Below are 25139 nucleotides of genomic sequence, written 5' to 3'. Positions count from 1 at the left end.
TCATTAAGTCGCTGGGACTCCAACCTGTACAAAGATCATGAAATAATAATTAATAATTAATATTATAAAAAAAATATTGTTTAATGAATTCAAAAATTTATTTGGAAATTTGCAATATTTTAAATGTTTAAGTGTTAACCTGTTGCGCTTCTTATTGTGTATTTTTTCAAATACACTCCAGTTGCGCTCACATCCTGAGGAGCTGCATGTTTGGCTGAGGATGCGTACGGCAAGCTTTTGCAAAAGGGGTACCCTGCCACCATGCATCTACAACAAAATTACAAATAAAATTTTAAATAAACATAAGAAAAAAATGGAATTTGAAGAGACAATGAAATTTGAAACAAAGTTACAAACTAAAAAATACCTGGCATTTTAATCGTCCTATCAGTGATAGCCATCTCAAAGCCAAATGTGCCACCTGCCATCTTATATGTCTCAATTTGTTTAGAGATCTCTATACGTTGTTCTGGAGATCGCACCATCTTCTGGACACAGGATAAGAATCCATCCATGATCTCAACGTCAAAATCAAACCCACATGCATAAGAAAATGCAGGGTTCAAGAAAAGGCCAACAGCATGAATGGGACGACGGAGTGTGTTGTTCCATCGCTCATCAATCACTCCCCATAGAAGAAGTTGTTTCTGAAACCCATCATCTCCCTTATCATCATAGTAGGCCCGAATGGCTTCTTTGGCCCTGTCCATGGCTTCATACAAATAGCCCATTGCGGGCTTCTCACCATCAACCAACTGAAGAACCTTTACCAAAGGTTCAATAACGGCGCACACCTCCTGCACTCCCGCCCAGAAGTCTTCCTGGTATGAAACTAGTCTGCATACGGCCTCTCCTTCTGGTTTATAGCTCATTGACAAAGCACGCCACTCCTCTGAAAGAAACATTCTCTTCACATCCCACATAGAATTCAAGAGGGATTGAAGAGATATGAAACTCGTGGCAAACTGTGTAATGGCAGGGCGCACCAACTCTTTGTTGTTGGTGAATCTTCTCATCAAGCTAAGCACAGATGTATGATTATATATAAATTTTGTGATGCTTTTTGATGAGTCAACAATATCTTTGACAAAGGGAATTTTCCCTATGTCCTCTAATATCAAATCAATACAATGGGTAGCACAAGGTGTCCAAAATAAAGTAGGATGCCTGTCCATAGGCATTCTACCAGCAGCAACATAATTTGCAGCATTGTCCATTATGACTTGGACAACATGTTGTTCACCCACCTCCAAAATAAACACATCCAGCAAATCATATAAAGTTCTTGCATCTTTGATTTGATGAGATGCATCAACAGATTTGATAAACATAGTCCCCTTGGGACAACTAACCAAGAAGTTTATAAGGGTTCTCCCCTTTTGGTCAGTCCAACCATCTGACATAACAGTGCATCCTGTTTGTGCCGATGATGCCCTAAAATCCTCCAATCTTTGGGTGCAGTCACGCTTTTCATCTTGAAGAATCCGGCCTCTGAAATCATGATAAGAAGGGATTTTGTACCCCGGGCCAACACTAGCAATAGCATCAACAGTAGGTTGGAAAAATGGATTATTCCTTACAATGCTGAAAGGAATATCACTCCAGAGGAGAAATTTTGCCATCAACCTATCAGCTTGTTCTTTTTCAGTTCTTTTTAGCATTGAACCGATAGATGGTTGTGAACCAGGTGTGGTTCGAGGAACAAAAAATGATGATGCAGCTACCGGATTGACTGATGTTGCAGTAGAACCAGTGCCACTTGGCCCACTTCCTTCAGCTGACCTTTTTAGTTGTCTTTTGAGTTCTTCTTTGGCCTCTCTAGTGTGCTCTAATTCTCCCAATGCTCTCATGGCTCTTTGGATAAGTTCAGGATTTGTATTTATACAGGGCCCCACATCATGTCCAGGGATTTGTGCGAGGTGAAACTTCAACTTGTACACCCCCCCGCGTATCTCCTTTCCACACAACTTGCAATTCAAGTTTTGTCTATCATTTGGAGCTTTACGTTCACCATATTCCCAGAAAGGATCCAATTTCCTTGGCATGTTTGTTTTTGAACTTTGAATTTGCAAACCTATGGGAAAATAAGGATTAGGAAATAGGAATTTAGGATTACAATTTAGCATTTACAAAATTACAAGTTACAAATTTCCAGAATCCAAAGTTCCAAACCCAATTTACCCAATCAAATGGCAAATGCCAAAAACAATGAAAAAACATAAACAATGTTTTAAAAAAAAAAAAAAAAAAATTGGTTCCCATAGTCATACCAAGTTACCCATCCCAAATCAATGAAAAAATACAAAAAATTCTTTAAAAACAATGAAAACAAAAGGAAAATGGTGCCCATATGAAGTTTCCCAACCAAAAACAATGAAAAACAATGTTTTTAAACAAGGAAAACAAAAAAAAAATAATCCACATACCGTTTCTATGGAGAAATTGGTGGTCTCCTCTTGAATTTGTCCTATAAGCACTTAGATTTGGTCACAAACCCTCCAGCTGCTCTCTCCAAGACTTCCTCCTCCTTCTGCGTGCGCTCACTGTCCAAATGACGTAAAAAAAACCCAAAATCTCATTATAAAACGCGCTGCCCCGATACACTGCGCTTTTTTCGGAAAAAATCGGCAAAAAACAAATATAGCCGCTTTTTTGGTATAAAAAGCGCGATTAAATCGGCACGTGAAAAAGCGCGATTTAATCGCGCTTTTCACAACACTGATTTGAAGCTTCCAACTGATGCAATTTAGACAAATATTAAGAGCATTCATGAACCGACATTGGCATCAATGACAACACCATTCAACGATATGCGTCTCTTCCATGATATGTAGGTTGTGGGTCGACAAATTTTCTACCGATAATACTGACTTCAAACTTAGGTGTAAGCTTGAAGTGGTCAAAAACAATTTTCTCATCAACTAAATAGTGGGCTTAAGGATAAGATACCTTAGGATATTAATATTGCTTAAAATACATACGGCATATAAAGTTTTTGGTAAGTTTCATTAACTATAGCCCTTTCAGGCTTGGGGATGAGACTAAAGTTGTAGGGCACTGATATCATCATTTATCTCTCAAAGGAATAGCCAATGTAGATGATTTATACGACTGCTAGCAGGAATAGCAGTGTTGGAACTCAGGATGATAGGATAGAAGTTTGTATAATCTAACCTAGGAAAAATTTTAAGAAACGTGTGCATTTCAAACTTTTTTTGCAACTATGTAATTTCTTTGTGTTATATTTTCCCTCTAATTTTACAGTAATTATTCCAGGTACACTCAACAGTTAAGGCATGAATGTTGTAACACCCATTTTACTAGAAAGATGAAAAGTTATGGGGTGGCACAAATGTTTTGGAAAGTAGCTATTTTAGCACGAGGATATGATAAAAAGAAAGGGTTCAATAGCTCACATGTTTTCTTTAATTGGCTTTAATCACAGTGATGACAAATATTTTCGAAAGCAAAGTCCAATATTATGGTCCAAACTGTAGGGACCTTACCAAACAGAGCTCAAGTAAGACCCAATCAACTCTGAGTGTGAATGCATAATCAAGACCAATCACATTGATCCCCTTAGATGCCATTTCTAAGAGAAGTGCCTCAAGTTGATAGTTAGTGCTATTGTTTGACAGATCTCCGTCAACCATAAGCTGACAATAGAAACTCACTTCAACAATATGACCAATCTAGTGGTTAAATTAAAGAAAATATACCATTTATGGGCATTATATTGAGTTCTTGTATAGGAGACTCACTTGATAAGAGATTTTCAAAGACCATAAGCAGACTCATCATTGTTACAATGCCTATGTTTAGAGACATGCATGATCCTAAGCTTCTCGTTGCCATGATTTGAGTTTAAAAGACAACAAGCTCATTGATAATAAAAAATTCAGATTGTGGATATAAATTGAGCACCTAACTGTCTTCCTAGCAGTGTTATCAAAACTGAATCAGAAATTGCTGAACCAGTTGGTTGAACTGGTTCCACAGCATTTGTGGGTGGAACCAGCCCATCAAAGTAGAAATAACCAGTTCCATGCATCAATCATTTCTAGTTTGATGGGAAAGCATCACTCAAACCACTCCCTCCCCCTCCTCCCCAAAGAAAAACTTGTTCAACTGATTGTTTCAGTGGCCAGCCAGTTCCAGTCTAGTTTTAAAAACATTGTTCACAAGGCAATGGCGTACCCAATTTATATTCATACTACATGAACAAAACAATTGGTTCTGTGTGGACTCAGCAAACTCACTTCAAAATCAAACATTAAATTAAATTAAAGAATAAACCCTAAAACCTTATTTGCTATATACCAATATTATCAGAACCAAAGCAGAATTGGTGAAATAGTTGATCACCAGTTTCAATATAACACTCCAGTTCAGCATTTTGAACCAGTTACTGCCAAGATTTTATACCAAATCAACCAGTTCCATATGACACCGCTAGGGACCACCAAATCTTAATTTCAAAAAATTAAAAAAAACCTTACTTAAAGGGAAAGAAAAATACCTAACCTAAGGCTCTACAAAACCTAACCCTATGAAAACGAGAGATAAGGTAAATATTTAAGATAAGAAAGGATTTGATCTCCCACTCCTTTTTAAAACATGAAACTAGAACTAGAAGGGCTCCAAGGTAACTATAGATTGTACAATGTCACATCATGCAATGTATCTGCACTAGTTATTGCTTACTAACCACATGGAGGAACACCTATGCAATTTATAAACGAAGTGTGAACCCTACATATAAAAAAAAAAAACTTCCAAACTACAATAAATGTTCACTATAATTATATAAATTTTAGACCTGTTTTCTGCAATCAAACACACAAAACTGCATATTTATGGCAGAAGACTAACAAGTCATAATTCAGATTTGGGTTTGGATTTCGTGAAAATTAAGTTCAATTCAAGTTCAATAATGAGGTTCATTTACATATTTTTTTCAATACATCCACACACACACACATAACTCACATAACATGAAGACGTGGGACATGGAGGATACATTATATATATATATATATATATATATGACAGATTCAATTTAGAAACTAAAACATGTACATAATGATGATACAAATTCAATCATACATTATACATACAATCATCAATGATACAACTAGTATTTACTATTACATCAATGACAATAACTTGACAAACACAAGAAATTAACCGTAAACTACAGTTTTCTCATCAAGTCATCAAAATCAAAATGTATTGCATAGATACCAAGTCCTAACTCACTAAGTCACAAATATTATATGTGGGAATGCCAATGGCAAATAACAAATACAAAACAGGGTAGATACTAGAATTGTACATCACAATGGAAGAATTTCTTAGGCTATAACTCATCAACATCAAAATCAGCATCACTACCACCATTGCTCTCTTTTACATCCTCCTCCTCTGTATCCAATCTGTTGATTTGGGGTAGCATCGGATGTGCTCTAGCCACGAAATTTGGTGGAGAGTTTGGAGCACATGAGATCTCCAATACCCAGAAAGGGTTTGGGCAGATTCTAAACAGATCAGGAGATATTAAAATAATTAATATTGTTAATGGAGTCCCTAAGTCTAAACTTAGGGAAAATAAAATATTAATGTGTATTAATATGAATTTGTGTTAGAATGGTCCAAAAGACATGGATCAAGCCAGATCTAATCTTATCCGTTGATTAGGAACTTAATCTCGGTCGTTGATATGTCAACAAGAAAAGTATAAGAGGACGCTTGAGGGTCACGTGGAGAACACACCAGATGATCAGTCATTCTATTCTCTAGAGCGGGATTTGCTAAGAGAGATAGAATTAGTGATCAGGAGATGCAGCTAAGGGGCATTTGAGTACAGAGAGACAGAGAGGCAGAGATAGTGCCAGGAGAGCAACGCAGTAGCCAAGGAGAGTGTCACAGAGCCAGCCAGAACTCATGCAGGGCCACGCAGAGGCAGTCGGGAGTTGTGCTGAGCCTCAGAGAGGTCAACGTTGTTGACGCAGAGGGTCAAAGGGTTGACGCAGGGCCTCCCAGGGCTGACGCAGACCCATCCGGGTTGACACAGGGCCAGCGTGAGGCAAAGAGGGGCTGACACAGTCTAGAGAGAGGTTGACGCTGTTGTTTTTGGGGCAAATTGGTGCTGAGCAGCTGCCGGAAGGATTATCCAAGGTTTCAGCCAGGGGATTTGTCAGAAACTGAGAGGTATTACTGCCAAGGAAATTCTTTGTTAGGTAGGCCAGTTTCGGCACCCAAATTGTACTCTGATATTGCTTAATAAGAGAACCCTCAAATAGCTGCACCGGTTTTCCCACATTGGGTTTTTCCAGGGACATTAGTCCAAAAATAATGGTGTCATATGGTGTGTTTGTTTTTGTTTCTTTTAGTTGTTGATCTGTAATATGTTGAGCATGCACTAGTGTTGATTTTCAATATTTACATTGCAAATAACTTGTTAAGGAAAATAACAAGTAGGTAGGAATAAATCAGATAAAGTGCATGGAGGGTTTCTAACTAAGTAGACTTAGAAACTTCAACATGGTATCAAAACGTGATTGCAGATCACAGGAGGACTAAAGGACATCAGCCGAGCAGAGCAATAACAGTAGAAAACAGCTGTCTTGAGGTGACAGAAGCTGTTTCTAACAGAGCAACAACAAGGAAGGGTGACGCAGTGCCTGCGTCATCAAGAGTGAGCCGAGAAGAGGCAGCGCAGAGGCTAAGGAAGGCAAAGAAGCATCACGCAGAGCCACGCAGTAGCTAGGAGGGCTGACGCAGTTGGCTGAGGAGGTCGGGTTGCTAGTGTCAGGAATACTTCAGAGTGGAGCTGGTGAGGTACTGTAGTCAGAACAATACTTGACAGAGCAAGGCCAGAGGAGTTGCTACTGAGGGTTTCTAACCAAGGAACCCGGATCAGTGGTGCGGTTGCACAAGACGATCAAGTAGGGGGCATCTCGACAGTGGCAGGAGGATTTCCAGGGGGGAAATCAAGACTCAGAGGGAGACCAAAAGAGAACTTCCAGATGGGAAGTAGAGACTCAGAGGAGTCAAACAGAGAAATTCCAGGAGGGCAGTAGAGGAGCATCATGACACTACACGGAGTAAGAGACCAGGATAGACTGGACGGAGCATTGAACTTCGCAGTCTGGAAGGCCAGAATCTTATCTGTACTTGACAAGGATCGTGTCAAGAACTTCGCCTTGAAGGTAATAGCTATCCCAGTCGACCCCAATGATAATGACAAGTACGAGGGAGCGATGGTGAGGGCCAAGAGCATTATCCGTGACAGGGTCATGGATCATGTAGTACCACACATAGCCGAGAAGGAAACGCATTTGAGATGTGGGAGGCTCTCAAGAAGTTGTACCAGCATACTTCTGTGCAAAGAAGAATGCTGCTTGAGAATCAGTTGAGGTCGTATCAGATGAAGAAGGGAGAACCAATTGACACATTCCTCGAAGGACTGAATGAGATCCGAGATCAGTTGATTGCTATAAAGGTGACACCTGATCAAGAGTTGATGGTGAGGACAGCCCTGAATGTTGTTTTAGAAGATTGGGAGGTATTTGTCCAGAGTATGCTGGGCAAAGGGACACTTCCACCTTGGGACAAGATGTGGGCAGCTCTTCGCTAGGAAGAGATTAGACGGCAGTTGAAAACAGGTAGCAGCAGAAAGGGGATCAAAGTCAAGCAGGAGGAGGAAGACGTGGCCCTAGCATCTGAGGGAAAGCAGGAAAAGCGAAAGAAGAAGGATCACTCCAAGATCAAGTGCTTCCACTGTGGGGAGTTGGGTCATTATGTGACCCAATGTCGAGGGAAAAAGAGTAAGGGAGAGTCTTCCGAGACTAAGGCAGTACCAGCACAGGCAGAGAAGGAAGTTTTGACAAACGATGACTGTGCCATGAGTGCACATGCGCCACTTGAGAAGAAGTGAGGAGACATCGAGTTGTAGTTAGGCGGACTACAGGCGATAAGGGGCAGGATCCTCGAGGTACCCAGCCTCTTGGATTAGACCTTGCTACGGGAGCCCCGAAGAGGAGTAGTAGGACTCGCTGAGTCAGGTAGAGACGAATGCAGATGAAGCAGCAGAGAGAGCTACAGTGCAGGGTCCCTAGACAACGCGAGGCTAGCAGGGTGCAACAGTGCAAGGGGCACAAGAGTGTTGCACCAGTGCAGGATGGCACAGAGAGGGGTGCAACAGTGCGAGATGTAGGGAGTTGTTGCAACAGCGCAAAGGTCAGAGAGGGAGCACTTGTCAACGGCAGAGGGAGCTTCAGCATCAGTGGGTGTCTCTAGCCCAACAGGGAGGTCAAATTGGGAGATCAGTTACTTACTTCTCAGTAACTGAGTTGCAGTGCAGCAGTGGGCAGCACAATGCAGCATGATGAGAGGAGGTGCAGTGCGAATGCAGTGCTGGGAGAAAGAACCGACTGCAGCACGGATGCAGAGGGAGTTGTCGTACAGATGCAGCAGTGGCAGTGGCAAATCCATGGGCAACAGTACAAGATGCAGCAGTGCAAAGGATGTTGGGCAGGAAGGCCTAGCATCAGCACAGGTACCGATGCCGGATGATCAAAGTAATACTCAGTAAGGAGTATTGCTAGAGCACAGTCCTCGCTAAGAGGGAGTGTTGATTTGGGGTAGCATCGAATGTGCTCTAGCCACAAAATTTGGTGGAGAGGTTGGAGCACATGTAGATTCTAAACAGATCAGGGGATATTAAAATAATTAATATTTTTAATGGAGTCCCTAAGTCTAAACTTAGGGAAAATAAAATATTAATGTGTATTAATATGAATATGTGTTAGAATGGTCCAAAAGACATGGATCAAGCCAGATCTAATATTAGTTGTTGATTAGGGACTTAATCTCGGTCGTTGATATGTCAATCGGAAAAGTATAAGACGAGGCTTGAGGGTCACTTGGAGAACACACTAGATGATTAGTCATTCTATTCTCTAGGGCGGGGTTTGCTAAGAGAGATAGAATTAGTGATCGAGAGATGCAGCTGAGGAGCATTTGAGTACAGAGAGACAGAGAGGCAGAGATAGTGCCGAGAGAGCAGCGCAATAGCCAAGGAGAGTGATGCAGAGCCTGCCGGGGATCACACAAGGCCACGCAGAGGCAGCCGGGAGCTGTGAAGAGCCTCAGAGAGGCCAGCGTTGCTGACGCAGAGCCAGCCAGGACTCACATAGGGCCTCCCAGGGTTGACGCAGACCCATCCGAGGTGACGCAGTGCCAGCATGAGGCAGAGAGGGGCTGACACAGTCCAGAGAGAGGCTAACACTAGGGTTTCCGGGGCAGATTGGTGCTGAGTAGCTGCCAGAAGGATTATCCGAGGTTTCAGCGAGAAGATTTGTCAGAAACTAAGAGGTATTACTGCCAAGGAAATTCTCTATTGGGTAGGCCAGTTTCGACACCCAAATTCTACTCTGATATTGCTTAATAAGAAAACCCTCAAAATAGTTGCATTGGTTTTCCCACATTGGGTTTTTACGGGGACATTAGTCCAAAAATAATGGTGTCATATGGTGTGTTTGTTTCTGTTTCCTTTAGTCGTTGATCTGTAATATGTGCTCGCACTAGTGTTTATTTTCAGTATTTACATTGTAAATAACTTGTTAAGGCAAATAACAAGTAGGTAGGAATAAATCAGATAAAGTGCATGGAGGGTTTCTAACTAAGTAGACTTAGAAACTTCAACACAATCTAATCTATGCATTTGTTGGTGTGGAGGATGACCCATCAAGAGTATCACCATCATAAATAGTGACAGGCTCTAGCACCGACTCATTAAAATCCAGGTTGGCCAATGCCAACTCAACACTGTTGTCCAAAGTTCAAACCCATATCATCAGGAAAGCATCCCACATTTTTGTCTCTCTTCAACCACTCCTCCCTTTACCAGTAAATAAGACAAAGATTGGTGTACACATACACCATTGTCTTTTCCCTAGACTACTCAAGCTTGCTCTTCTTCAAACCATACAGATTCCCATAGGTGCACAATGCTCCAATTCCTCTCGCAACAAGAGGATGAAGTAACTTCATAGAGGAGCCTCATGGTTAACTATTACAAAGAAGGGCATTTTGCCCCATGAGTTGCCTACCAAGCATGAGGCTTTTTAGCCCCATGTCGCTACTCTAATCACATCATAGCTTGCAAATCTCCCAATGTCAATAGTAAACTTTGCAAAGGCATCTTCCACCTCATCAAGGGATGCTCTATCCTAAAATATCCCTCTAAATGCATCCTCCTTCCCCTGTGAAATCTCATCATCCACGTGAGAAGGGTAACTACATGAAGGCCCACCAATGAGCCACTCATTGTTGTAATATTTTGGATTCAATGAGTGAATGCAAAGGTGTGCAATTCTTGTCCCACCTGCTGACAAAAATATCATGTACGGTGATGAAGGCATCTACTGATGTCTCATACTCAGGGCATTCATTCTGAAAAATAATGGTCCTCACAGACTCAATCACAGAATCAAACACCTCATAAACCTCACCTAAGATGAGTTGGTTTGGGTCTGTAGATTGTAACAAAGCAATGATAAGGTCCATGATCTTGATAGTAAGATCTACCCTCTCCCACCAAGCATCATTTAACATTGTATCCTTGGCTTTTTTTGAGGCTACTCAATCTGTCTTTCTCCAAAAAGACCAAAACTCTAAAATAACCATGGCCCTAAGAGAGGTCTTGACCTCCTTCAACCACTTCAGCATGATGAATGTGGAAGAAAACTGTGTATCTGCAATCTTCAACAATGATAAATGTGTGTACTCTTTGTAGATTATGAGGGCATTGGTATGATTTTGTACAAAGTTGTAGATATGGCATGTATCCTCAATAAGAGTTCCAATCCATGGCACATCAAAAGCAATAGATTTAAGTGCTAAATTCAAAGAATTGGCAATGCAAGGTGTCGAAAATATTTGTGGATATTTAGCTTCCACAATCATGTCATTAGCCTTGCAAACAGGTGCATTGTTTGTGATGATTTGCAGACAAGAATCAACACCTACATCTTCAATAACTTTAATGAACAACTCGCCCATATATTGTGCATCCTTGTATTTTCCAAGAGTATCCACTACTTTCAAGCAAATTGGTCCATTCAAGGAAGACACCATGAAGTTGATGAGTGGATGGTTTGTTGCATTTGTCCATCCTTTCAGGCCAGGAGAGTAACTCCACAAATAACTTGTTTATTGCATTAGTCAGACCATGAATAGATACATGAGCGAAGAGACTCTTGGGATTTCACTTCCAATGTCTCTTGGTTTTCTCTAATGCATAACTAAAACTATTTACAATATTTACAATAATCCCAATCCTTTCAGATTAGGTGTCAACATTTCCCCCCTTTAATCTGAAGGGATGTTGGTGAGTCCAAGCATCATTCTGAATCTTTCAAACTTTTCCCTTCCAAGCGCTTTGGTGAAGATGTCTGCAATCTGCTCATTTGTGAAACAATGTCATAGGTGGATTATCTTAGCCTCAACATGATGTCAAATCAGATGATATTTTGTATTAATGTGCTTGGTTCGAACTTCGAACATGGAACTTTGGGTTCTTTGCCAACTTTATTGCAAAAGTATTGTCAATTAAAAGAGGAGTTGATTGTTTGTTTAGCATCTTAAAAAATTTAAGGTTGTGATTTTGAATGTCTTCGGTTGTTTTCAGTTGCAAGATGTTTTTGTTTAATTAACAACTGATTTAAAGATGTTAATGTTATATCTCATATAATATTTGCACAATGAGTTATTTGTTAAACCATTCCTAGATCATGTTCGATGATCCCTTGTCCTCTTTTGTTAAGTCTCAACACACGTTGGGTGAGACACTTCTCTTTCCAGGAGAAGTGAAAATGCAAACGAAGTGCTACACTACGATGGACATCTTTGTTGGCACCCTGTGTCTAAACCCAGGGTCTTCCTTTATTATATTTTGTGCCAACAAATGGTTCCATTGTCAAGACCCTAAGTATTTTGAAGGGATCTGGACCATGGTATCGAGGACCCTCAGAGGAGATCTTCATGATTGGTGGCACTAACAGATTGATCGATTTATTTTGCAACAAGCACAATTGTGGCGGAAGACTTTAGAGTGGGTAAAGGAGGAGGTTATGTATGTAGAGCCCACTTGTGACCAAAACAAAATATTTTGGCGTCAGTTCCTTAAAGAACTTCATCACTGGTTAAGTTGGTTGCAGATTAAAGCACGAGCTGGAAACCATCTTAGACTTCATCGTAGAGTTGCGAAAATCGCGCTATAGGACGTGGTATACCTCATGTAGCTCCTAGTTCTTCAACTTCTAGAGCACAGCAAAGTCCACTGTGAACTCCACCGGCATCTACATCTATATGGAAAGGGAAAGCTATTGCATTTTCTCGCAAGAGGGGCAGAGGAAATCAATAGTATTAGACTTTAATTATTTGGTTCATTTCATTGTATATGACATTATGACTCGTGATATGAGATACATTATTATTTTTTTGTTGATATTTTGAGGCTGAGTTGGGACTCAGGTGTCAGAACTTACTATTCGGGACATGATTCACTGTTATGTGTGATGTAGCACTAGAAATGATATTACACATCTTATATATTAGTTCTTTTATCATATTTATGTGTCAATGTATTTATTTTATGTTGTAGATGCTTTAGATATTAAAAAAATTGGAAAAAAAAATGAATATTTTTGTGTTTTACAATTTTTTCCCGATTTTTACGATTTTTTCCGATTTTTTCCCAATCCAATAATATCCCGATAATGATAATTGCAACATTGCTTCATCGTACCTGGACTACTACTGATCTAGTTTAGTTGCATAAACTAGATACTTAGTTGACTAGGGTTGTTGATTTTTGGGTACAAGTAACTCTAGAAAGTTATATTATTGAATTTGTTGTAGATGATCATTTTTCTTTTTCCAAAGTGGAAGCAGTATTCAAATACGAGGTTGTAGGGAAGATTGTTGTAAGGAGATCCCTCTGTGGATTAATATTCTAATGGTGGAATAAAACTTATTGACGTTTCAAGAACACAATATGGCAGCTTAAAACTCTAAGTATTGGGGGTAGGATCTAGGGGAGAGATGTTGCTAATTGCACAAGATGAAGACATTGTTGTGATGGATGCAAATGACCCACAGAGGGCTCAAGATCTATGAGCACACAAAAGGGCGCAGATAGCTGATGAATGGCAGGAAAAGACAATGCGTGAAATCCAAAGACGACAAAGAGAGTTACACAAAATAGGAGAGGTGTTGAATAGTCCAGGGTTGCGGATAGAAGGACCAGGTAGTTCAGAGTTGCGACATATAGGAAATAGTGGTGGTGAGTTCTAGACAAATAGGAGGTGTTGGAAGCAGTCTTGTCGAAAAGATAGAGGGAAGTAGTGGAGATTCTCATGAGTCAAAAGGAGTGAAGACATCGGATGAATCAAGACCTTCAATTAAAATGATGAACCAGAATACCCCTCCCAATGAAGAAATGCATTTTGTGATGAGGCGACTATTTTATGAGGATGATCACCCCCTGTAAGTAATATCTCATTAGTCAACAACGCAAGTAGCTCCTTCCCAACCTACCTTATTAAAATCTTGCTTATTTTATTTCAAAGTTAGTAAAGACTTTAAAATTTCATAAGGTTTATAATACCTATACAACTGGTATTTCTAGTGGTTTTGGTAGTATTTCTCAATCAAGTTCCTCAAGATCTTCATAATCCTGATTCGCAAGGATTTATACTAATTTTGCCTAGTCAATCTGCAATAGTAGGTAATATAGCGGAATCATTAACGTGCTTTTTCAAGAGGATCTCAGATCTGCAATTAGTTTCTCAAAATTCGCCATAAAAACTGCAAAAAATGACTAAAGCTTTGTCGTCCACGAATTTTCGTCAAGAAAATTTTTGCGACACAGTTGATTTTAAATCAATGATATCTCCCTCATCTGGACTCCGATTCGGCCGATTTTTTTTTAATTTGGGTATTTTTTCAAAGAATCCAGATCTGCAATTTGTTTCTGCAAATTTTGCCCCAGAAGTTTCAGATCTGATCTGCAAACTCGTCGCCCCAAAAAATTCCTACAAAAATAAAAATAAAAATATTTCTGCTTTGCCCAAGAAAGTGCTCTGATACCACTTGTAATATAACTGACTTGCAAATATATGAAAATAGAAAATATGCCTAGAAATAACAAGATCTGAATATAGAAATGTTTCTCTTTATTAATCAAAACCCTTAAGGTAGGATAACACCATACAGTCACTCCTTAAGGAAGGAGAACACTCCACAAGCCATATGCTTGTTCATACAATATTCTTTGACCTCTCTCCATAGGGAGTCTCTAACCTCTATATAGGCTCCATACATACAATACAATGGGTCATTACCATGCGTCTCTTAATACCGTATATCTAATACAATGGGTTTATCACATTATTGCTAACTATTTGTGGTCCCTTACATGATGCGGGCTAACCACTTTATTTATTAACTATGACCCATCCCATTATTACATTATTTCCTTGGGTACCTCCCTCTGTACCCCATAATATCCCCCTAGGTATACTACACATATTGAATCTCATGATTCATCAATCTTAAAGTTTCAAGCTTTCAAAATTCAATATATAACACTTATCTTAATTTATCACCAAAGTTGTACTTGTAAGCTAAGTGTACCCATTACAACAAAGAATATCTAACATGAAATGAAACAAATTTCAACTTTCACGAAGCATCATATTCATAATTCATTACCAATGAGTTATAATTGCCAACTTCAAACTTAAATTGGCATATGTTGTTTACAAAAAATATCATAATAAATATGAAAGAGTCAACAGTTATTAAAACTACTAGAAACTAGAAAAGACAAGTAAATCTGTTATCTACAGCTTCCTCTTGCCACAAGAAATTTTTAATTTATGAGCAGGTCGTGGTGGTCGTTTAGGAATCTCCTCCCGCACAGTTCCACGGCCAGAACCAGAAGGCACATGCCCTCCATGTGAGGATGTATATGGAGGCGGCGAAAACAAAGGAACAAGACTTGGAACTCGAGCACTAACACTGCTACTGGATGGTGGGGGTGGCATGGCTTCATCTTCATCTCTCATAAGTTCTACTTCCAGTTCTTCAAGATGTATAGTGTCATCCTCCAAATTATCGTCCTCTGGGTGGTTGTCCCAAATTTTATATGTTGGATCCTCATAAACCCGATCACAATAATCACTCAACAACCTCAAATTGTAGTGCACATAAACCAAGCTTTCTGCCCAGTTTTCATTGAGTCTGTTTCTTCTCACAATATGTATGAAGTTGTAGGTGCTCCAACACCTCTCTGCAAAAGAAGTATTTACAACCTATGAGAGAACTTTTTTGCCAATTTTGGCAAAAGTCCCATGCCGCCATATGCTTCCCACCATGTGAGAGCATCAAATATGTCTTTATCTTCAATTGCATGCAAAGAACCAAACAAACCAGTGCAACTGAAGTATCTGCCTAATTCAAGACACAGATTAGCACATTCCTCCCTGTCAGGTATCAACTTGTCTAATGCTTGCAAATATCTTGTAGATACCTCTTGATCTATATGGGGTTTGACCCTAACCCCACCCCCAGGTGCAGGTTGGCCCAACCAAGATGGAGAGTAGTATTTTGGCGTAAGGATATACACTAAGGCATGTAGTGGAACATTAAGTTTATTCCACCGTGTACACACACAATTGTGAATCAGTGTATACAAGTTGGGATCATCTTTCTGAACAATATCTTTTATTTGCCCCAACATGGTATCCATCTGCTCATACACCTCCCCAATCACTGGTTTATCTGTATCTGCAAAACGAATCATGTGATAAATGGGCTTGGTGAATTCCAATACTTGCCTCACACGTGCCCAAAACTGACCATCAAGAGTGGTCTCCTCCACCTGTTCAAAACCTTGCTTGTCAGTTGCATTTGTAGCCCTTTCCTTTAATTCCTGCCAATGTGGACTTGATACCATGCTAACCAATGACTCTCTTACCTTCAAAAGGCACATGAAGGTAATGTAATAGCTAGAAAATCTAGTCTTCGCAATCTTCAACGACTCCAATCTTGAGTGACTGTGGAAAATCCCATAGGTATTGTTATGATTTGTAATAAATTTTAGCATTTGTTTGCCTCTCTTGTACAAGTATTGCTATGGTTTGTAATAAATTTTAGCATTTGTTTGCCTCTCTTATACAAATCACCAATCCATTTGTATTGTTGGTTTTTGTTATTAATAATATCATGCATCAAAAGGTTCATTGTGTGAACCAAACACCCATACCAAAATATGTTAGGGTATTTATCCTCAATAATTGCTCCCGTTGCCTTACAATTAGCAACATTATCAGTGATGACTTGGATGACATTGTATGGCCCAATACGTTCAATTGTATCAAGTAATGGTTCTACAATGTTGATGTCAGTCTTGAACTTCTCTGAGCAATCATATGCTGAAAGAAAGATGGCACCACTAATGGACACCCCATGCTCAGTCCAAGAATTTGTCATTCTACTCAAAGAATGTTATATTTTTGTTTTTTCATGATCAAGTCCAATGGTTCTAGCCTTGTCATACCCAAGGCTCTTATATCCTTTAGGGGCATCGTTTATGGCAGAAACCATTTCATGCCAATAAGGTGAGCAAACAACATTAAATGGTATCCCACATGCATAGAGAAATCCGTAAACTTTTGAATCCACATCATTCCTAAACCCTTTATCAAGGAAATCTGATATGGTTCTACGCCTTAAAGAGATGTTTGGTGACCCTATGCCTCCATATCCACTACCATGGGAGGATGTTGAAGGAGTTCTTTGAGTTTGTGCATGTTGATGTGATTGTGAGCTTGGTTCAAAGAAACCATTTGAATTTTTAGATTTGTATTGGGCTTCCTCATCTTCCCTTATGTATTTGGCTCTATTTGTTGCTGACACACTTGCACAAGTTTTGCTTCCTATTTTTTTATCTTCATCCCATGGCCTTTTCCCACAGAGGTGCCTTTTGGCACGGGTGTATGAACTTGTGTAAGTTTTGTTGCAATGGGGGCAATCAAATTTAGTGGTTCCACCCCCTTTCCCTGCTTCAGGCCTAGAAACATATTTCCACAATGGGGTTTGGTCTTGTTTAGTTTTTTGGGTTGAATCATGTTCACTCTCTTCCTCCTCACCAAGGTACTCCTCTCTAGGGTTTTCATCAAATCCACTATAACCCACTTCTTCATCCTCTTCTTCATGATCAACCCTCCTTCTACTCTCCAACACCATAATAACCAAAAAAGGAACCAAGAAGAAGAAAATGTCAAGCCATATAACCATGATGTTTGAAATTTGAAGTTTTGAATCTACAAAAAAAATGGAGGAATGGGAATGGGAAATAGAGAAAAAAATTATTTATTTATTTAGCAATGAACATTAAAAAAAAAAATGCTAGATTAGAGTGTAGATCCTACCTCTTTGGCCTTCAATCTCAAGCTCCAATCTCCCCTTGCAAGCTCCTCAAGCTCCTCCAAGTTCCCCTCTCACCAAGCACCTCTCTCCAAGCTTCAAACTCTCTCTTGCTCCAAACTCTCTTACTCCTCTTGCTCTCAATGGATGAAGTGAATAATCGGAGGGCAGAGGGTCTATTTATTTTCCCCCGTCCCCTTTCCCTCCCTTTCCTCTCTCCTCTCTGCCACAGGCATCGCCCTCCCTCTCATTCCCGCAGACTTTTTTTCCGCCGGCCGGGAGCGTTTTTCCAGAGGGGGAGCGATCCCTCTCGTTCCCGCAGACTTTTTTTCCACTGGCCGGGAGCGTTTTTCCAAAGGGGGAGCAATCGCTCCCCCTCTGAAAAAATGTTCTTGGAGCATACAAGAGTGGTCAAGGAACGAACGCTCCCGACCACTCCATAAAACGCTCCGGCCAAAACCAGGGAGCGCTTCCTTTTTTAGCCGGGAGTGCTTTCCTGAGTCGCTCCCACGTGGAACTAGAATTGGGAGCGGGGGGGTGCTCCCCCGCAACCCTGTGTGTATAGATTCTTGAATGCTCTAATTCTTGTGGGTTTCATGTAGCAACTAGTTGTATCAATATTTTGTAAATGTTCTCAAACTTTTGGATTTCTATGTTTATTTGTATTTGTATGTATATGTGTATGTAGGACTTATCTTGGGTAGTTGGGAGGAATAACTTTCATCCTCCCCGACCAGGTTTAATTCCTGCAAGTGACATGTCAAACTCATATTGAGTATACTGTCGTTATGACTTCAAGCCTTGATGTTGACTGGCTTATAGCTCCAACAAATATCTTACCCTTACCTGCAGGCTGGATAGTGGGATGCTTGGTTACATGGAAAATTTAAAAATAAAAACCTTTATATCACTGTCCCCCGTGTCTATTTATGTTTGCCACCTGAGAGAGAGAAGAAGCCAATAGATGCAAGAAAAGGCTTTGGGTAAAGATACCGTGAGAAATGAAGTTCAGCAAGCAAGAGCAGAGACAGCTGCAGAGATGAGCAGCAACTAAACATGGATTTTAATGATTCGAGGAAACCAAAGACCTTGAAAGAATGTTATTTTTCTTTCTAGGGAGATAGAATACTAGTTCAATACTGTCAGAGCTATTTCAAGACTTTCATAGAATGTATGGCATGATGGATGATCTTCGAAAAATGGTTAAAACTGGGACATCCCCCTGTGACATTTTTAGGGATCAGCCAGGGTGGAACTAAAGCATTCAGCTGGAAAAGTTAATGAATGAAATGGAGGCCAGGCCCATATCCACCGCAAGAAGAACAGAAAGTAAAGCAGCAACGTTTAAATTATCTGATTTTGGTTGGCGAATTTTGGGCATAGCTCAAAGCTTAAAATCTTTTATCAGCAGATTTTTCCCTAGCAGTCTTGGGGAAAGACAACAAAAATGACTCTGTTAAATCAAAATTTATGGATTGTTTGAGCATTTTGAGCATACCTATGTTTAGCCAAGCCCGTTGTAATGCATTATTAGAATAAAATTCACCTGTATAATCAAAGGAGAACTGAAAAAAAAAATGCCATAATTGCATCAAAATAGGCAAGGTGCCAGTATTGAAGAGAATGTAGCCTACTTGCCATGTCCAAAATACTTACTTAAGCATATATCACCCAATATAAATAATATATAAAACTAAAAATATAATAATAATAATTCTAGGGTCAGCTAAAAAATAATCCTTCAAAAACATGTATATACATAAAAATAACACTGTAAAAACAAAATCAACCCATATTAGCTATGGGAAGAAGATGAATTTGAACAATTTTATTTGGCACCATTCTTCACTGTTTTTATATCAACCCACATTATCAATTATGAGTGGCATGATACTTAGATTCATCTTAACTCAGGAAGGAAAATTGTTCTCTTCCCAGAAATCATTAAGAAACTAGTTCAAATCTATTAATCATAAATTTCGTAGGATAACAAATAAAACTAAGATAAATTTCATAGGATAACAAATAAAACTAAGATAAGAGAAGGGTTATTATTATGTCAGCGCTGCAATCGAAAAACGAAACGAAAAGCACACAGATTCATCAACATAGACTACAGACATTCCTCCAAGTCAGAAATTTAGGTTTCCATTGCCTTGTTTTTGTGAGCAACTTATATTTTCGAGCATTGTACGGTTTTATAAGGAAAGCACAGTAGAAAAAGATAAAAGGATTGTAATCGCACACTGAAAACCGTCAGAGATCCATTTTCATAGGCGTCTTTTGAGGAAGTTTGAGCAAACCATTACATAATCTCACAAAACTGAATAATTATCCCTTCAACTTTACCAATAAAGATAATAAATAAAGCAAGATATAAGAAGTATAAACGAAATTTGACATACGATACCAGTGTACCTTAAAATTACATAAAATAACCACAGTCATCAACAAACATTGCGACAAAGGGACACACCTAACATAACAAATAAAATTTAACATAAAATGGCAATCTACAGTAAATTGTCTTAAAATTAACGAATCCGGATAAAGTAGAGGACTCACTTCCGGCTGTATCGTCAGCCATACATAGAACTGTCAATCCATCAGTCCTCTTGACATGAAAAATATAGCGATCCTGCGAATAAGAGACGTGGCTGTCCCCGGTACCTGGAATTTTCTCCAGTATTTGACGCGCGATGGTTTTCGCATTGCCGTGAGCCGCGTCAAATTCCGCTAAAACTGTGGAACCACGAGCTACCAGGGCATACAGTATCGCCATGAGAGCCGCTGCCTTTGCGTAATCTTTTTATTGCTATATCCAGACGCCCCGGCGTTCGAACCACCGATGTTCGAAGCGAGTGAAAGTCCGAATGAATAAGTGTGTTAATTGCCCCGATCCGTTCGTCCTGCGTCGAGCTTCAACTATGGGATCGAAAAAGGCAAAAATTCATGGGCAGAAGGGATTGAACTCGAGATCCGACGAGATGAAGGAAACCCTATGCTTTGGGTTTGAGAGGGAAATGGCAATGGAATTGATTGAAAAAGGATGAGACCGGACATTGCAGAATGCGGCAGAGTACAGCGCGATATGCTCGTAATATTTTTTTCATTGTGATTTTCTATGTTTCATTTTACCCTTTCTCCGAGTTTTCTTAGATGGGATGAATGTGGACGACGGTCATATGGTCATAGATTTTTGGTAACGGCAAAGGCAACGATAATTTATGGTAAACCGAGTTGCGCTGCGCGGGGCTCGCCATGAATTTTGGCTTTCGTAAGGGATTTCGCTGTTTGTCGTGAATTCCACCATGATGAGGATTACATCCAACGGGGATCACTTCAGCTACAGCGCAGCACTTTAAAAAGTAAAGGAAAAGATATAGTATCCCAGACGGAAGGAACAGGAATTTTTTTAAGTAGTCAAGAAAACTAAAGGTAAAGAGGTTTTCTTTAATAATAAATTTATCATTAAATTGATGATGAGATTGGGGGATGGAGAGGTTATCTGCTAGTCTGAGGAAGACACAGATTTATTAGGTTTGGGGTTTTGGGGTGTTACAAATAACTAAGGACTTGAAATGGTTAAAGAAAATATAGCATTCGATGGTATTTTACGACTTTATGATAGTCATCCAACAAGTGAATAAATTAAAAGAGACTTCAGCAATTATCAAACCCCAATTTTGTAGAGGATTAAAAAGCAAATTGGGAAATTTGAGACTGTTAAGTTCTATCATGTAAAAAGGCATATGAATAGCAAAGTGGATGCTTTAGCTAACAAAGGAGTTTCCTTGGATCAAGGAATGTTAGCTCAAGACAATGGAAGTTGTGTTTTTAAACTTCTACCATGATCCTTGCAATAACACATCAGGTATATAGTGAAATGAATGTTCCAATAATGAGTAAATGAATAATGGGTTATTGGGAGACTTCCCCGTTCACATGCCAAAGTTTGTCCATGGCCGACTATCCTCTTGAAATGTGCAGTAGAAGAACAGTGGCTTCCCTTAAATGTTGGTACCTGGATCCCATCATACACTTGCCTAAGGAATGAATATGATTTCAAGGTTGGGTATAGTTGGTAGTTAGGAGCAAAAACTAGTAAATGCATGAGGGAGATGTGGAAGAAAGCCTTCATCTGCAAGATGAAGCCAACACGCTTACCCACTAGCACAATGATGGAGACGATAACGTATTGCAAAGGCAAAGATCCAATACGAGGATTATAAGATAATGATATTAATGTGGATGGTCAATTCATTAATGGTTGGGGGTGGAAGCAAGATATGAAGGGAGCAGCTAGCTCTAGCGAAAGAATTCATAAGACATGTTGAGTCTTCCTCCCTGATGCATAGGTTCAAGTCTGGATAAGTCAATCCAATAGTGAAATTTGGGTCAAAGGGTAGAAGAGAAAATGGAAAGCGCGTTGTAGAGCTTGATTATGCGGGAGAACGTCGCTATAGCGTGTCGACTTGATTATATCACAGCCACTAAGAAGCATATTTTATCTCCTTTGAATCGTCAAGGGGAAATGTTGAACTACTAAGAACCAGGCTCAAATGCTTCTTCTTAATCAAAATATTGGTCTTCTCCAAGTCAAGATAGGTAGGTTACAAGTTAAGATGGATATAATGGGCCTTCTTCTGGGAAACCTTGAAGCTATAGTCAAAAGGGGACCAGAGGATATCAAAGCGATCATGGAAAATTGGGAGGAAGTGGGACCTCACCAACTTATTGTTCCCGACCAGCTGGAGCACAAGGATGAGGTAGTTGTTGGAGACAATGTTGAAAAAGTGCCATCTTATACATGCTAGTCTATTTGGTTTTCTTTTTGAAATATGTATTGCAAGTATATTCCAGTTCTACAAGTTTTTTGAAAGGTTTTTAGGAGTTATCAATTTAGAAATGTAGTAGGAAGGTATAAATACAATTCTTAACCATTTCGTTAAATAATAATAATAATAATAATGAGATTATATTGGTTAATATTTAATGTAAACTTACTCATCACTATTCATTGAGGAAAATTACCTAAAAGCTTTTATGTTTTAGATTATTTATTTGTTTTTTTAAATTAAGTAAAAATATTTGAATTTTAAGTTATTAATTTATTTCCTTATATCTAAATAAGATTAACTCTTAATTAAACAAAAACAATTATATATATAAACTCTTAATTAAACAAAAACAAATATATATATATATAATGAACTGATATTTTATTATTAAAAATTGCTTAAAAAGTATACCGAGTCTTGGATATAGTGATAAGGTGTTCTATTAAGGCACTCTTTGATGTGAATTTAAGCAACCGATTTAGGAGATATATTGGACATAATGCAAATGTAGCCTTGCCAAAAAAAAATGTTAAAAAAATAAAATTTTATGTTATAAAAGCATAATATATATAATTTAAATATTATTAAATAAAATAAAATAATATTTTATTATTAAAAAATTGTTTAAAATAATTATATATTATAAAAATATATTATGATGAGGATTAGTGTCCATTAAAACCAATATGGTCTATCAAACCTTAAGAAAGAGATTAATTGAAACTCTTTAATAAAAGAAAAGAGAGAAGCATTCCCATAATATTATTATTTTACTGACTTAACAAGTCAAGAAGGTTGGTAGTGTGGCAAAGCTTTTGGGTGGCAAAGCTTTTGGAAATGAAAACGGATGTAAAAAAGAGCCAAGCAATCCAAGAGAAAGTGTTTTTCATCTTCAACCTTTTTAATATGGCAAAGGTGACAAACTCTTTCGTCCCAAGGTGTTTTGGGGAGAGACTAACGCCAAGTTTCACTTCCAAGCTCATGAGAATTAGTTTTGTTTTAGGAATAGACCAACGCCCGGTTTCAATTCAAAGCTCGTGAGAACTCATGAGAATTAGTTTTGTTTTGGGAATAGACCAATCCCTGGTTTCACTTCGAAGCTCGTGAGAATTAGTTGTGTTTTGGGAATAGACCAACGCCCGGTTTCACTTCAAAGCTCATGAGAATTAGTTCTTATCTTCACCATGTTCATTTTCTTATTAGCACTGGTCAAGATAGAAAGATAATTCTGGTTAGCAATATTAATGTTAATTACCTCCTTATAACTGGTTAGCAAGATTGAGATTAATTACCTCCTTATAACATCTTAGCTTTTTTTATCCTTCTCACTCTTAATTTTAAATTAAAAAGTAATAATATATAATTTAAATATTTACTTATTAAAAAAAATATTATTAAAAAATATTTTAAAATCATTTATTTTTATATTAACATGATTTTAAAAATTTTAATTATAATTTATTTTATCATTGTTAATTTTTTAATAAAAATTAAAAAAAAAAAATGATTTTGTTATAAATTTTTGAATTAATGTCATGATATTATTTTATTTGGGTGAAGATAACGTTTAACATATTGGTTTTAATTTATGTTTGATTATATTACGGAGGGAAGGTAGCTGCCATCGCATGTTTTTATGTCTGATTATATTACGCAGGTATGCGGATAATCATAATCATATGTTAAGAATATTTTATTTTTATTATTTTTAATTTGTTTTTGGTAATAGTATTTATTTAATAATATGAATTTGTTTATTAGAGGTAGAAGAGATGATGATGGGTGTATCATTAAAATATTATGTAATGTGAATGTTATTGGTTTGAAGTTTTATGGGTAAAAATCCAGAGATGTTAAGGGTTGGTCTGGTTTAGGCTGAATGTGATATGTTGGTGTGGTTTAGGCCGAATGTGATTTGCTTGTGATTTTAACAGGTTAGATACCCCTGGGTCCCCCTCGGTCGTAGTTTCTCAAGCCAAAGGTTAACCGTAACCCTGCAATGATCTCGGAACTTACACAACTTAGCAAAAAAACGATGATAAATTTAATGTTTTTATATTTTAATTTTTTTTTGAAATTGACTTTCAGAGTAATCACATTATAAATATTTGTTGGTTGACGTTTTGAACCTTCTAATGAGGCTCATCATGAGGACCAAAATTAAAAAATCTATCTATCCTTAAGAATAAATAATAGAGATGCATGATGTTCCAGAACTAGCCATTAAAAATATGATATATTTTAATAAAAAAAAATGTTAAGAGAGAGTTTAATTAATATAAAATATTAAAAACAATTCAGTCAAAGTAAAAAATAAAAAATAAAAATGTAAAAAAGAAATACTAAGTCAATATTTAATAAAATATAAAATCAATTATTAATTGGTTAGTATATAAGTAAAAGTAAGGGAATAATAAGTAATAAATAGAAGGACGGAGGAGTGAGGATGTTTTGGGCTCTGACATGGCCACAGGCAAGCAGGTGGCGCGCGCGCATCGCCGCACTTGCAAAGGGTAATAGTTAAAACAATTTTACTACAGCTAATCGCGGCTTTTGCTACGTCTATTACAAACCCTCCCGACTAGTCGCCATCTGGCTCAAGCACCCGCGGTCAACTGTCTCTCAGCGGTCTCGGTGGCGGTTTCCGACAATGGACAGTATGGATTTCGAGGAGGAAGTTGACTACTCCCTGGACCCGTATCACGGGCATTCTATCTTCCGTAGCCCTAACCCTAACCGCGCCTGCTCTGATCAATTTCCACTCTCGGATCCGGTTTCTGCGCCGGTTGTCTCGTTCCC

General features: G+C 38.5%; 1 protein-coding gene across 3 annotated transcripts in view; it reads right to left on the bottom strand.

Moving 5' to 3' along the window:
- Positions 1–20807, bottom strand: part of LOC149145820 (vesicle-associated membrane protein 711-like) — a 41616-nt gene extending 20809 nt beyond the window's left edge. For all 3 annotated transcript variants that reach the window (XM_089449781.1, XM_089449780.1, XM_089449779.1), the window contains exon 1: positions 20065–20807. In XM_089449781.1, coding sequence (XP_089305907.1) covers positions 20065–20281 — 217 coding nt within the window. In that variant the 5' untranslated portion in view covers positions 20282–20807. The remainder of the gene's footprint in view (positions 1–20064) is intronic.
- Positions 20808–25139: the final 4332 nt, after the last annotated feature.

This window comes from Pinus tabuliformis, chromosome X, assembly GCF_031772625.1.
Source record: "Pinus tabuliformis cultivar Carrire ecotype Pingquan chromosome X, CPIR1, whole genome shotgun sequence".
Classification (NCBI taxonomy): domain Eukaryota; kingdom Viridiplantae; phylum Streptophyta; class Pinopsida; order Pinales; family Pinaceae; genus Pinus; species Pinus tabuliformis.
This window is presented reverse-complemented; position numbering and strand designations above follow the sequence as displayed.